General features: G+C 30.7%; 1 protein-coding gene across 1 annotated transcript in view; it reads right to left on the bottom strand.

Moving 5' to 3' along the window:
• LOC100163966 (scavenger receptor class B member 1) overlaps positions 1-9,434 on the bottom strand; it is an 88,381-nt gene extending 78,947 nt beyond the window's left edge. Inside the window, exon 1 of the mRNA XM_016804376.2 lies at positions 8,119-9,434. Coding sequence (XP_016659865.1) covers positions 8,119-8,389 — 271 coding nt within the window. The 5' untranslated portion in view covers positions 8,390-9,434. The remainder of the gene's footprint in view (positions 1-8,118) is intronic.
• Positions 9,435-16,908: the final 7,474 nt, after the last annotated feature.

The raw sequence follows: 16,908 nt of genomic DNA, 5'->3' as shown, positions 1-16,908 counted from the left end.
TCGTATTTCACACAATTATTCAGTTGTCATGAGCAATATTTTACGTAAAAAATTCGAACGTTGGGGTGTAGGGCAACCCACCTATCTTAATCAGATTACGACGTAATATATCTATAGCGTTACTCTTAAGTCACATCAAAGTGTGCACTATGTACCTACATCCTATAATATACTATATAGGCACGTCATAACATATTAGTATTATAATATGTGATTTTAAATTGTAGATTAACGTAACAATACAATAGGTATACATTATAGTAGTCTTTGAATTATTGTGAGTATCGATAAACTATTTATTTATTGAGGGAACGTGAGAGTAGGTACCTAAGCGTAAGAGTATCCGGTCTACGTGCCATTTTATTCGTCCTAATTCGATTAGGTAGGTATATTAATTTATTATTAAGCCATTACCATTTAAATTGCTATTACAAGCCACGGCTTTGAGATATGGCTTATTGATAAAAAATAAATTCAATTCATTTAAACGCATATTTATTTAATTATATAATATTTAATTATTTATATTGATTTTGTAGTAGGTAATAATCATTGTGAATGATTTAAATGTCTAGCGGACAATTGTTTCGTAATATAATCTTCTCCGATGAAAATTAGTAACACAAGCAGGCAATAACTTTATACGAGAATATTGATATATATTATGATTTATATATTATGATTTATATATTATGATTTATAGAAGTTTGTAGAACAACTTAATATGGCTTGTAACTATTAAATCGGGAGTCTTCAACCCGCGGCCTGCCTTATCATTATTTGAGGCTCAGGAACGCATTATAATATAAGCATAGCACATTTTTAAAGCTCTATGCCCCCCGGCCCTTCCACTTTGGAATTTTGTAACAGAATTAATATTCCATTCGTTTATTTAATACAATATATTTTGACTATACGAATACCGGAATACGATCCTTGAGATTTAAAAAAAAAAATTAGTTCGCCCGCTTCCCAAAAAGGTTGAAGACTTCTGTATAAAGGTATTAAATCGTGAGTTGTAAAATCAAAGTTTTTTTTTTGAATGAAAATGATATAAGAACAGTTCAAATTAATCGTAGTCAACTTGAAATCCAAATGGTACCTACTCGTAAATACAATATAATACCTATATATTATTATAAAATACCATAAGGTATCCATTTAAAACAAATTAGTTATTCTATATTGTTTTTTTCTGCATCGAGAGTGTACGTTGGTATTTTATTTCGTTATTGCAAGTCTACATCATATAATAATACATCGTATCTACCTTAAATTGTTTTACAATATCATCTTCAATAATATAAGTAATATTGGTCATTAAGTTGTTTTCGTCAAATAAACATTTTGTCGTTTGTAAGAAATAAACAAATTATTAGGTATAATATTATGTTAAATTTATTGAAACCAATTGTGCACGTAGACCTTTTTCTGTTTCTCGTAAACAACGGACAACAAAAACGCGTTATTAAAAAGTAAAATTAATCGAGAGTGAACAAAATATTACACTATAATAAATACAGATTGCTCATATACAGGTAGGTTAGGTTAGGCATATTGGGAGGTGGGCTCGTATATTATAATATCCATTATACGTGCATAATATTATAACACGTCTTACACCGTTTCTATATAAAATCGTTGAGTATACTCAATGATAATATGTAGGTATATAATAATATATAAACATCGATCGATCGGAAACAGTATAATATAATATATTATACCTATACCTATAACATTATCATAATAACCGAGAAAAAAAAGTAGGTCACACTGATTATGCGACGTGAATGTATCTGTATGATAATTACTATTCGCGTGTGTACGAATTAATTATATCCACCGAGAAAATATTGTTGTAGACCAATTATAATAATATGGTATACCTGTATCAGGTGTAATATAATATACCTATAGGTAGATGAATATTTTAAGAGATTTAATATTCTGTGACGTATAATGTATTAACTATAGCTACTGTATTTATAATGAGCAATAACATTTCGGACGGCAAGGACTGCGCAGTATTGGCAGTATTATATAATATGTTATAATATATAGTACAGAAATAATACTCACAAAAGTATCGAAAACTCTACTGGGTTTATATATTAACAGAATAAATATTCATTATCTCGACGTTTTTAAAACCATTTTTTTTTTTTTTTTACCTCAATTTTAATGTATTACAGAACAACATTTTAAATATATGTTTTTATGAGATTTATTATTTTGGAATAACATAAAACTGGAATTTTCGAACTATTATTATACATTATTATAATATTTATAATATTTAAAATGTCGATGATCGGAGTGGAGTGGAGTGGCTTATGGGTTCCCCGCAAAACGTTAGTCCTCTACGCCAATCATCGAAACGCTAAATACTATAAATATCTACGATTATTCGTTAAAAAAAAACAAAATCGATTTTGTCAAAAACTGGTTTTAAGTAAAATAGTTCCATGTTTTGTTTTTCCTGCTTGTTTTGAAAATACTGGTAATTTTTAACAATGAAATCTCAAAAGTGCCAAGACCAACTTACTATAGGTCCAATTTGCCATCAGAAACTAGCCTCAAAGTGGAAAATCGAAGATTTTTTCAAACTAATTTTCGTGTATATAAATATATACAAAATACATAATATTATCAATATATATTATACAAACAAATAAAAATTTTTTTAAAAAAAACCTCTTATCATTGTAAAATCAATAAATTTATCGCTCCACTCAAAATTTTAAATTATAACGATAAAGAAATAGTAAAAAATTATTTTTCGTAATGAATTTGAAGTATTATAAAAACATTTTCAAAAACGTTAGTGAAATCCTCGAGAAAACTAGTGTTAACAGTAAAAAAAAAAAAAAATCATCCTATATATATTTTCTAATATAATATTATAATATATACTGTTATTGACGGATCCAGTATATTATAATATTTTATTGGTGGGAAAAGGTTATATACATTTTTTTAAGACAAAAATAAATTAAAATATTAATCATTATACCTAACTAATATATAACGTTCTAAGGTATAATATGTGGCATATTATTATATACAGTTGGAGTGATACTAATCACAGTGTCCCCCTGTTGTTCGGCCGGTGCACATAATATACAAATACGGTCGCCTGCCTTGAATGTGTCTACGGGACAAGCTATCCTTGCTCGATGTTCCGGTCTTGGCTATACATCGTTTGATAACTACTTCCCGACAGAAATTGTTTATATATCTACCTCTCGTAATAATAATTATACCATATCGACATTTTACAATTTTTCTGTGCGTTATAATTTACCCGCGTGCATAACATGTGTACACACGGCACGGTAGTAGTAATAATAATAATAATAATATCATACCTATCTTATGGACTCGCGGTTTCCGGTTCGATGTGGTTGTATCTCATATAGTATACCATTATTATGCGCGCAGGACGTCTATACGCCGCGAGCCTATATAATAGACGTGATATGCGAATGCTGTCCGGAATGCCGGTGACCTAAACTTAGGTATAGGTTTAGATCGAAGTGCGTGATAGCCGACGACGATCTATAATACGACATCATTGAGTAATATGATCATAATAATAATAATATAAGTAGGCAGCTCTAAAATTCAAAACTATTCGGTCAGATTTTCCACGAGAGAATTAATAATAATGCTATTACATAATTTATATCTTCATTTATTATTAATTAAATACGGTGTAAATAAGGTAGGAAAATTTCAGATCGCGCGTTTACGTGGGACAGAACCAAATTGTAACAATTTGTGTTTAATATTATAATACTATTATTAAAATGCAGTTCTAAGATTTTATAATGTAGGCCATATTATTATTCTGGGATCAATGAACAACACACGCGCGGGTGTGTGTGTGAGTATGTGTATGGTGTGTATGTTTGTGCATAGAGTTATCGCTGGTTGTTTTTTCAAACTGATAACAACAACAACAACGGGAGAAAATATACGCTCGTGAGGCGATATCGTCTTAGACATTTCGATTATTTTTCTCAACTGTATATCAAAAGGGCATCGACCTACTTATAGTTTTCACTTTTATCGATTCAAATGTAATAATATATTAATTATTATTACATAAGACTGCGTAGTGCGGTTATTTTTAATTTAAAGATTTTAAACATCGACAACTTTAACGTAGGTAAATATTTAATATTATTTTGAATAATATTGTTTACCGAGTTGGTTATTAGGTACCATATATTATTATTAGAATATTTGGATGACTGATAAAAAATAAAAGTTAAAAATCAAAAATTTGGCTAGTGAACTTTTGTGGTAAAGCCTACTTCGCACTTCTCTACCTGTTTACATATAACCTATAATCTTGTTGGTCTGTTAGTATTTTAAGTTTGCGACCAACGATCAGAGTTTTCTATGCCACAATATAATATGAAAATTAGTATGGTTTTCGTTTGATTCTACATTTTTAATTGTGAATGGACTAAACATTTCTATACAAATTCATGATTTGAACATTGATTGCAAGTTACAAGTCTGGGCAAATTGAGTTAAGTTGATGGAAAATATTTTAAAAAGTTTAAAGTTAATAATTGTTATTTTACAATTAACTTATTAACTTCAGTTAAGTTATTTTTATTATTATTATTTTTTTTTAATATGGTTTAAATTAATAAAACGTAAATGTATATGTAATATTATGCACCATTAGTTATAATTGTATTATTTGATTATTTTTACTAAAGTAACTTGGACTCGGTTGAAAGTAACTCGTTATTTATTTAGCTTTCATCAATAGAAATCAATTAAGTTAATAATTAAGTTAATGAAAATTAAATTTGAAAAAGTTAAGTTAAAAAGTTAAAATTAACATAACTTAATCTATTTAACTCGTTTATGACTAGGCTTTATTGCTTGTATACTACATTTTTATATGTGTGTAATATGTATCAAATCCAATTTTAAGCCCTAGACCATTGACAATAGACTATTGTTATGTATACGCTCTTTACATTTAATTTCATAATAGTTTTTCATTGACCATTGCGTTATAATATTATATTTTACATATTATTCCAAAATAATATAAAATCTGAATAATTCAAGTATGATTTCGATTGTCAACATTATCCTTTTTAATAAACACGTGACCAATCACTGATACGAGTTGGAATTATAAAAAAAATATTTCACCATGTCATTGGCCTTTTTAATTTTATTTCATTATGCAGATTTTGAGCTCTACATTACATAAAATCTATATATGTACCGATTTTTCTAATACAAAGATATGTTTATCAGTTTTAACGCGATGAAAATATTAGTCTATAGGTACCTACAAATTACAATTATCAATTAAGGAAATCGTTCAAATTTTAAGATATGGTTATAGGTTGATATGTGTTTGATGGATCTGTTTTTGCCCAAATGTTCTTTTTTATCCAAACTCAAAAAAGAGGAATTTGGTTTTCGCGCATAGAAATATAATTCATTATAAACGAAAAAGATATTTTGGTCACCACTGTATTTTGTTTTTATTGAAGATCATTTTTTAGTTTATAAAATTAATTAATGCCAATATACAAGTGTAAACCATATAATTATTATAAGTTATTACTAATAAATGCAATGCAATTAAATTAAAATTAATATATTCAGAAAATTCAAACATAACATGTACCTGTAATAATTAATTTATACAATATTTTTAATACCTACATAATATTATTGTTTATCAAAACTGTGCAGGCACATGAATTTTATTAACTTCAATTTGCGGACAGAGGTAACCAAATTGTTTTTTCGTTTATAATAGGTATGAATAACATCACTATGGGTAAAAACTAGCTTAGAAATCGCAAAAATATTCTATGGCTAAATGCATGACTAAATTAACTGTTTTAGTCACGAAAATCAGATCAATTTTTTGATTTTGTGGCTTTGGGCAAAAACAAGTACCTACGCCCGCCTTAAGATGAGATCCTCTGCAACTTCTGGTAACGATTGGCGAACATTAAGCGAATAATAAAGCAATATAAACGTTTGTTTTAAATTTTGCCAGAATGTAATCCACGTTAATATTATTCCATAATAGAATCACAATTTACGACAGAATTAATATTGCTATACCTCTTACCTATACGAACGAGAATTAATTCATGTGAGTTGACGGTGAAGAAGCTATTGGCATTTAAGCATTATGCGGCCCCCCCCCCCCCTGCACACCAATCAACGAGAATTTGGCATAAGTCAGTTGCGTTACCAAAATAATACTTGCCATAACCATCACTGATATATTTTGATCACTTGTTAGGTATATAATATAATATAGATATTAAATTTTTCTGCTACCTACTATAATTTTGCGCCAAGGGCATTTGTATGGGTCTGGTTCGTCTCGGTAGTACTTTCAGGTGATTTATTATTATAGTTCTTGGAAAAAAATTTTTTGATTTTAGTCTTATCAAAGATAATATCAATGATATCAATCTTACATCGCTGATTCCGTGCATAGGTATACGAGTTGTAGTATAGGTAATATAGGTATAGTATATAATAATATTGTGTGGTTTATATCGTATATCATGATTTATACTTTATATACATCACACAACATACTGTTATTATGCATTTATGCGGAACGTCGTTTACAGTCATAAAATTAATTAGAACATCGAAATTATAAATATAATAACTAATATTATATTATTATCTCGTTCACATTTTGAATTTTTTTTTAGTTGACGAAAATAGTTGAACCTTTATATTATAAGGCCACGCCACGTATGTAGGTACGCACAGTGAAAACATAAATCGCCAACAAGGACTAAAAAAAATATTATACGTGTTTGGTGTTTATGTTAATTCATATTATACCTACATATACCTACCATATTTATATACATAATAATACAGTTGAGCGTTATGCCATATTAGATGTTTTTTTTAAAAAACCGGCTCCGTCACATATTAAGCTTCCGGTAAACCAGCTGTACATTTTGCGAACCGTTTTATCATAAATACACTCGGTGACACACATTATTTTATAAAATAATGATAATGTTATGCGTACATGGTTATTACTTATTTTATGGTTTTATCGGAAATCCAACCAGCGCGATCAAATAAAATTTTTATACGGTCGTTTTTGCGCCATTATATTATAATATATTTTATCTATATTGTATGATCTATTCTATATATTAGATATCATAGTCACAGCGATCGCGAGGAAACGAAAAGCGATTTATTTTTACTACGACGTGATATGAAATCGAATTCGAATAAGTATTCGAAACATAATAATAATAATCATAGTAATATAAAAACACGAATAACACAATCTGATGGCGATCTATAGACGTAGAGTTTCGTCACCACCGCAAAGATAGATCATAATCGCCATGGATTTATGCTGTGTTATAAACCTTGGTAACATTTTTAAGTTTCTGAGCAGCAAAACAAAAAAAAAAGCAAAACAAGAAGCAAGCAGGGCAGCAACAGGCGTATCACAAAGATGCAGTCACGAGCTCACGTCGAAGTACTAATAACTATTTTAATAATTGTTGCATCTAACAACTACCTAGAACTACAGTATCTACAGTGTTGTTTTCGTTTGAGATCTCTGAAAACTAAATAGAGTGACTTACGGCAGCGAAAAAATTTCAAAGATCGCAGGCATCGTTATGAAACACGTGTTCAAGATGGGATGTTGCGTAGGAAGTGGTCGTAGATCGGCATAGATCCCCCCCCCAAAAAAAAAAAAAATCTATGCAATTTACGAGTATTTTTATGCATTTAATATCAGACAAATTTGTTGTCGGCAAATTAAATTTAAGCTGAAAATAATGTAAGCCCCTCAATCACCCCCACCCTAAAAAAAAATTCGACCAAATCTTCGACTATTGATTTTAGTAAGGTATCTGAAACATTGCAATATTTCCATATACGATCTATATAATATAATATCATGGTATACCTATTGTGTCATAGTGTAATATGCATATTACACTATGACACAATTTATTTAACGAAGTTCAGCATCCCTGCGATACGCCCATCATTGGTAGGTATACTATAATATATGCTACAACTACAGCAACAAGTTGAATGCTTCGTACTTACACGTAAGTCTGGTCCGAGGATCGGTGAGGCGGCCGTCGAACAGGTGCCGGCCAAGCACCGCAGCCGGGTCCAAGCTCTTTCGTCTGTTGGCCCCATAACTCTGACGCCGGGCCGCCGACGAACGCCTCCTGTGGTCGGCGGGCACGGCGCTGTAGCTAGTCCTCCGGCCGGCGCTGTAGCTGGTCCTCCGGCCGTCGTTGTAGCTGGATCGCCGGCCGTCGCCTTTGGAAGACGCGTACGACCAACCCATCATGCTGAACAGGTTCTTCATGGTGACGACTCACGTGCGTTCAAGTCTCCGTAAATCTGCCTGTCTGTTTTTTTCCGTCGGTCGTTCGACGTAATCAGCTGCACCCCGTCCTCACCGACTGAGACAGGATTCGCAGGGTACTACGACGATATGCGGCGGCGACGATGATAGCGATCGATATCGATCGATATTATATAACTCGGGATTATAGATCATCGGCGCACAAGAGATATCTATATTATACAATAATAATAATAATAATAATAATTACAATAATGTAAGGTACCGTTTTGAATGTGACCCGATGCTGATACGCGCACTGCGGTGAATACTGTCCGCCGAAATCTCGATCGAAGACAGGACGGTTATATTATAGAAAATGTATAATAATATTACACGATCCGTTGTTATATTTTAGGTGATAACTGATAATATATTATAATTTGTATTAGGTACATCAATAACCGTTGTGGATGGCGCGTAGAGAACATATCATATCATAAACGTGCGTATGATTAATAACAATGTTAACGGCAGTAGGCCAGCGGGAATTAACGACTCACCGGACCGAGCAAACTCCCACTATTATCTGGTCGTCTGGGAACCCCTACTCGAAAAAATACGATAAAAAAAAATTTAAAAACCACGCACAGAAGAGATGTAACAAGCGTGCGCACGCGTGTGTGTGTTTTTTTCTGTTCAATTTCACGAAGGTCTTGGACATCGGAGGTCGCGACCACGATCGTGGCAGAAAACCAGACCGCCGCCGCCAGCGCGAGCGTTTCACAATCAAAACGCGTGCAACCGGATACGACCTAGGGGAGGTTACTCGGACGTGAGTCCGATGAGAACCGACGGATATTTTTCTGAACGTCCTTGGTGGGCCGCTGTTTGGCTCGGAACTTATTCTTCTTAAAAATCGCTTTGGTGAGTATATACAAATGATGCAATATATATATAATATATATACTATATGTATGTTAAAGCGGCGCGTACAATATGATTTCAAAACTTGTGTAACATACGAAAAATCGATCCAATTCGCGCGTGGTGATGATCAGCTGGTAAGTACGCGAGATATACAATGCGTTGATTATAAAATTGGACGAGAATAACGAAAAAAAATAATACGGCGCGTATTTATAATATATTAATATTATAATTATAGTAGATACCTACTTACCTACCTATATCACTGTTGTGCACACACATCACGTCATGTCTGTTTAGTGTTTACTATGTTTTTGATGTAGGTAGGTTAAACGTGTTTTGATGTCGTTTCGTAAATACTCGTATCAATATAATGAACACTCTATTTTTCCGTGTGATAATTTTACTGGCGTGGAAGCAGGCACGGATCCAGAACACTGCAGATGTGCTGTATTACAACATAAATTATACAACATATATATTATATATTATATATATAATTACATATTGGTTACAAATGCAGTATTTATACTACATTACTTTAAAATCAATCGTAGTATCCTGTATAGTACGCAGTTATATTTCTTGGAGTAAGGAGAGGGTTCTAGGTCTACCCCAGTGCGGAGGACTTACACAGAGGAGGTTAAATAATATTATTACATAGTTTTCGTGCAAATCGTTTTTAGGCCTCGTGGTTATGAATTACTATACTTATTATATAATAACACCGTATAGTCCGCGGTCTGACACCAACTCCACACACCGGACTCGCACTTAGACTTAAAATCTTTCAGCCAACGGAAAACAATATAGGTAATATTGTGTCCCGGTCGAGTCTCGAAAAAGCGTCCAAAGTTGCCCGCTGAAGTCGTACGCACTTTTACATCAGTGTGCTATATTATTATTGTTGATTGCATTGAATTACGTTAAATCTGGTTTTACACACTAACGGAATATTCCTACGTGTATATAATTCGATTTGACATTATTCAATTATATTCGCTCGAATCGTGTCGAAGGTCTCTTTTTACGGAATATAATATAGGTACATCCCACCGACCTACGTCGTGACGCCGACAGGTTTCATCCAACGCGGTTTCTTGAGCTCACGTCAAATTCGTTAATATAATAATTATTATAGCAAAATAAACAAAGAAGCAGCGAGTGATTTACTATTCATTTATGCAATAATCACAGAATTTGGCAGTGTCGCTAAAATGAGACGGACAAATATTGAAACGTCAACCATACAAAATATATAATATAATATCGTCTATGTTATAATAATATAATTATTATGAATCTCGCTTTTGAATCGAAAAATCTTCGTCGACGCACCGCAACGATCGACTGCAAGGTTATTTTATATATTGGTACGTTTCGTGATTCAAGTATATAATATTATATTGTAGGTGCTGGTATATAATATGTATATATATATATATATTAATATATTATATAATATAATGTATATGTTATAAACAATCTGATTATTAAATAGCTGATGGTAAAGGTCGGTACCTCCTGCAATTGGTATACACTCGTAGTCATATAGGAGGTACGTACAGGTACCTATAGTATTATTACGATTCCTTGTAATAATAATTATTGTTCGCACGTACACGCGCGTGCTTTCAATCAACCAAGGAAATATTAAAATATCTCTACAAATATCTCTATATTGTTGCATACCTACCCGTTGAATGTATCTAATAATTATAGTCACTGCACACGGATAAAATGTGTGGGTGGGTATAATCTCTACACATCTCAATATTATTTATTATACATTTATAAGTTATAACAAATAATAATAATAATGTTATTAAGTATTTTAGGTAATATTCCAATACGTGAAGAGTTCTATAAGCCTCGAGTAACACACTACAAAAATGCTACTGTTATCCTTCTCACTGCGTACGACTATATAGGTAAGTATTGTTATTATGTGGCATAATGCATAAGTCTTATTGTATACGGCGCGGACGTCGTGGGGCACCCAATAATTATTAATAATATACGCACGGCTACTTGTTGATGGTAATTAACGCTATTTATAATCGACGCTTGTATACTATATTCTAATGACGGCTGTACACAACTGTGTTGCTAATGATTCTCAGGAATTTCTTTTATTTCATATTTTGACAGCAGTGTGACTTTGTAATTATTATTGTTTATATATGATAATGTGGACGCGCGGTAGGTACGGACATCTATCATAATAACATTATTATATTTGACGATTCGGTAAATTATTATTATGTCAACGGTAACGTAGGTACAGAGTACTGATAATATAACACCATCGCCATTCATGACATAATATTGGAATATATCATATTATTATCATAACAGGTAGGTACTATAACATCGATTTGGGGCGGTCGGATATATAGAAAAAATATATAATATCCTATCGTCCTATCGTAGAGATCAAAACTGAAATGAAAACTGCTGACACAGCTTAAACGTAGGTAATCAACACGTCGAATAGTCGTCCATCGAATGCGTTTGAAAGAGTTAAAAACATTAGGTAGCGGAAGAAAACGCGTGTAGCCATAGATTTTATCCATAACACGTGCAATTTATTAATACCGTACGCTCTAGACGATTTTAACATAATTTGATACTCATTTTGCGGTCGACTGTATAATAATATATCGTATGACCGATACGCATAAGTATAATATTAACATACAAATATGCGATATCAATTATGTAGCCATGTATGTACCAGGTACCTATAAAAAACTGTCTATTATAATTACATATATATAGTAATATATATAGGTAATAAATAATAAGTAGGTATCACATATCTACAGCCAGGGTCGGATTAAGACTTTGGGAGCCCGGGGCGAACGATATATTTTGGAGCCTGACAAATTGATATTATAAGAACAATTATTAGTTTGAGCGTAGGTAGGTATATAATATGATAGTATGTGATATATGTATAAATGGATAGAGTATAATGTATAATAATGTACTTACATTTTTAAGTTCTGAATTATAATTCAATATTATATAAAATCAGATAAATTTGTTAAACGGTATAGCTGATCACTTTTTTAAGAACATAAATAATATTAAGTATAATTTTTCATTTTAAACATTTCATTGGTTGTTTTGCTCTCAGTTAAAATATTTAAAATTTTATTAATTTGGTACCTACTTACTTTATATTGTAAATTATTGAACACTGTAAATACATTATAATAAAATAAACGATAGGATAAATAGTATATTATATTATAATGTATACCTAATAAAGTAATAATCGTTAAAATAACGATACATTTACGAAAGTCATATTAAATATATTTTGCTCTTGCATTTAACGGGCATATGGTAAATTAAAATAAAATATTATTAAACTTATCGGTTAAATTATTATTTTTCTAATTTCCTTTCTGTAAACTCACTATTATTAGTACCTAGTTATTATTTTACATGGTCAATAGATGTATCGTCTAAAATATATCGAAACTCAATGATAAATGTCAATAATTGATAAGTAATAATATAGACACAGTTGTAGACTTGGGTTGTAATTTGTAGCCTACAATTTATATATTTACAACGTTGTTCGCGATATAAAAAAATAAAATAATATAAAAATATTACAATTATCGTACAAATAAAATTTCGCTCTTATTTTTTTTTTATACTGCATGTGAAAAAATTACGTAATGTACGAACGTAATGCTGCACAATATTTTAGGCCCCACAGATCGGTCGATGTACCTATATAATGTCCGAGAGCGTTCAACCTTTTCTGTGCTGCAGCACACAATACGGACAAATAGTAACCATAGCGTAATAGTTCATTAATATATTAAAACACGTGTTGTTATGTTAGTAGTATGTAACATGATGTATTTATTTAATAATGGACAGCAAACTAAAAACTATATTAATATTGTCCAAGATCAAGGTTTACTAGAACTGTTAGCCATAGTGTGTCATAATCACCCACTCGGTAATCAGTAGATACTTAAAGAAATCATCTGATTTAAAATATAAATTATATTATATTATATGTTCAGATGGTTTTAAAATCAATTAGAAGCAGTCAAATTCTGTTATGTTGTATTAGAAAAACAATTATAATTGATATTATGCGTCAATGTATACATAGTTACAATCTAATCTTCTTAATCTTTAATTTCCTTAAGTCCTGATAAATTGATTAGTGATTGCCTATATAGTTTTTAGAATATTTAGTTATTATCGTTATGTACCTAGGTATAGTTGTATTAATCTTACCTATAATATTATAACAACTATAATTTAAAAAGTTCGTTTATCGGTGTTTTATCTGGATAAAAAGTAAGGTATCTACCTCCTGTTAATTGTTTTTTTTATTGTAATATACAATGTTTACTTTAAGTAATTTCAACAGGGTACGCACAATTTCAAGTAAAAAAAATATATAAATTGTAGGCTACAAATTACAACACAAGTCTACAACTGTGTCTATATTATTACTTATCAATTATTGACATTTATCATTGATTTTTGATATATTTTAGACGATACATCTATTGACCATGTAAAATAATAACTAGGTACTAATAATAGTGAGTTTACAGAAAGGAAATTAGAAAAATAATTATTTAATTGTGCGTACCCTGTTGAAATTACTTAAAGTAAAAATTGTATATTACAATAAAAAAAAAACAATTAACAGTAGGTACCTTACTTTTTATCCAGATAAAACACCGATAACGAATTTTTTAAATTATAAATATAATATTTTTATATTATATTATTTTTTTATATCGCGAACAATACGTGGACAACGTTGTAAGTCACGTCAACTTGTATATAGGAACTTAGAATTGCTTATTAAGGTTCCTTGGGATGCATATTTAAACATCGTAATTAAAAAACAAGAAAAAAGTTAAATTCAAATTTAGGGTTTTTGCCGTGTAAATTTACGTTTCGGACCACTGTGCGGCTTCGGCGTTAAAAATTATAGTAACCAACAACCATCGAAGCATATAAAACAGTTTTAGTTACTATACGCTTAGTTCACATACAGCTCGATGTACCCATACATGTAGGTACCTACATAATAATTATATGGTGTTAAATAATTTAATAGTTTATGTTATTTAGCTAACTGTAGTAGTATCCATACCTAAGTAATATATGCGTACATATTAATATGCCATTTTATCATATTTATACTTGGACCGTTGCTCGGAAGCTAATATACTATCACACGTAGGGGGGTTACACGTAGGTACATATTATATATAGGGTCAACGAAATCACGAACACGTTCTTATCGTTTGATTTGTCGTTTGTCCGTGACTCGATAACGACGTAGTTTCGGATTCCGACGAAATTATTATTATCATATAAATTTTCAGTACAACATAAATCATTGTTTAGATGTAATCGCCGGACAGTGATACCTACCTAGGTTTGTTGAGAAATAATTTATAGTAATATAGTATTTACTGGTAAGTAAGTATATCGCTTTGTTTTAAATGCCAAAAATGATCAGATATGAAATCAAATATTTGCAGCAAGATTTATTTTTAAAAATATAGCGACATTGAGATTTGATCATATGAAACTGTTTTTGCATTCTACTAAATTAATTAATACTGTAGTTTCCACAAGTTCGAAAAAAAAAATGGTAAAAACTAATTTTTGAATTTTAATATTTTTAAAGTTAAACATACTTTACAAACCGTATAATATAATAGCGTTTAAGTGTTTACTTTTTACTTTCATGACTAACGACTAACGAGAGTTCAGATTTGAAGGTAACAATACCAGTAGTCATCGACCATCAGTCAGTGCCAATTATTGTAATAAAATGCAATAATAACGTTTGCTATTTATATACACATAAAAATTCGAGTTCAAGCTCTAGGTAAGCTGCTACATTTTATCGCGGATTCATAAAAGAGGAAAAAAACCAATTGACAGGTAATTAGGTAGTTTGGCACTCGATTATGGTAATCATATCTAAGCAACCGTAAAATTATAATTATTGAAGATTAATCTACACAAGGCATTTGAAAAAAGATCTCGAGCGGTGTTTGCTAGTTAACTGTATGATAGCGGGCCAATTGCGTATTTATAAGCATACTATTATAAGACATATTTTTTTGTCAAATGCTCATGAAAATCGTTTAGATACAAGTTAATAGTTTTTTTCATGACGCCAAGTAGGGTACCTATATTATATTATTTTATTTGAAATCATTTTTATTATTTAATACGTTGAGTATTTTGTGTTCAAATATTAAGTCTCGTATATTACAATATAATATTAATTTTAGAGTCTATACACAAAATTATATACTCACTTACCTATTAAAATTTAAATAGATAGGGAGTCTAAAATTATACTTAATTATTATATCGCATTTTAAATCATAAAATTGATCGATTTTACTGTAGTTAAAATTTTAAACGATCGTAAAAACAAAATTTGTAGTCAAGGTGTTCAAGATAATATTCGGACGTACAGTAGCGCATGCATGTAAATATATGTAAATATATAAGTATGTGTATGCAAAAGGGAGGGCAGGGTCCAAAAACATAAACATTATTATTATCAATAGTTTTATATGATTTAACATTTCAAATTTAAACAGAAGAAACTGAAAACTACAACAGCATTAGAGGAGCTTGAATGTAAGTATATACATATGTAAATGAGAATAACAACCAATTCTACCACAAGGCAACTGCAGTATAAAAATAAACACAGATGTTTACCTACCTATAGATTATACCCATAATAATTACTCGACTCTCGAACGTTATTATTATTATGTATTCACTTGATAGCAGGGACTGCGGGAACCGAACCTAGAAGTACCGGCTCTGGTACAGGAACCTTTAAAATATTATGAACCAGAACCTTTATTTTGATATACAAAGTACCGGAACCTAGCCGGAATTTTTAAACTAAAAAGGTACTATTAGATTCAAAAATAAAATAATTTTATTTATCATAACTCAAAGGTATTATGGCTTTGTGTATAATCTATGTATGATTATCATATTATTATGAGTTTTCTAATATTTCTCACACTATTAACTAAACCCACATTCCGGATAGGTATTTAAAATTATTATACTTTTTGCCTTTTGGTACCAAAATTATCTGGAACCGGAACCGAAATTATTTGGAGCCGCTACCTTTATTTTTTTTTCATGAAAGACTCAGAACCGAACGGCAACCTTTATTTTATTTTTGGAGAACCGGTACTGGAACCAATACAAATAAATTCAAAAGGTTCCAGTCCATGCTTGATAGTCTGTGAATGCAGCTGAAATAGCTCACTTCCCGCCCTTGTCACACAATATATTATTTCCTCATAATCTAGAGGTGAGTCTATTTGAACTCTATGGCGTTGATATTCTGATTTATATTGATATTTATATTGATACCTTTTATCGATCAATCACACATTAATTAACATTTCGATTTTTGGAACTTATTAGGCTAGGTATACTTAAACTATAATACTAAACCATATCGTTTTCAGATATACATTGATTTTAGTACCAATTAAAAAGTAGGTGTATAGTGGTGGTATAAACTTCTATTTACCAAATGTTAAATGCTAATA

Source organism: Acyrthosiphon pisum, chromosome X (assembly GCF_005508785.2).
Source record: "Acyrthosiphon pisum isolate AL4f chromosome X, pea_aphid_22Mar2018_4r6ur, whole genome shotgun sequence".
NCBI lineage: Eukaryota > Metazoa > Arthropoda > Insecta > Hemiptera > Aphididae > Acyrthosiphon > Acyrthosiphon pisum.
The sequence above is the reverse complement of the archived record's forward strand: the minus strand, read 5'-3'. Positions and strand labels throughout refer to the sequence as shown.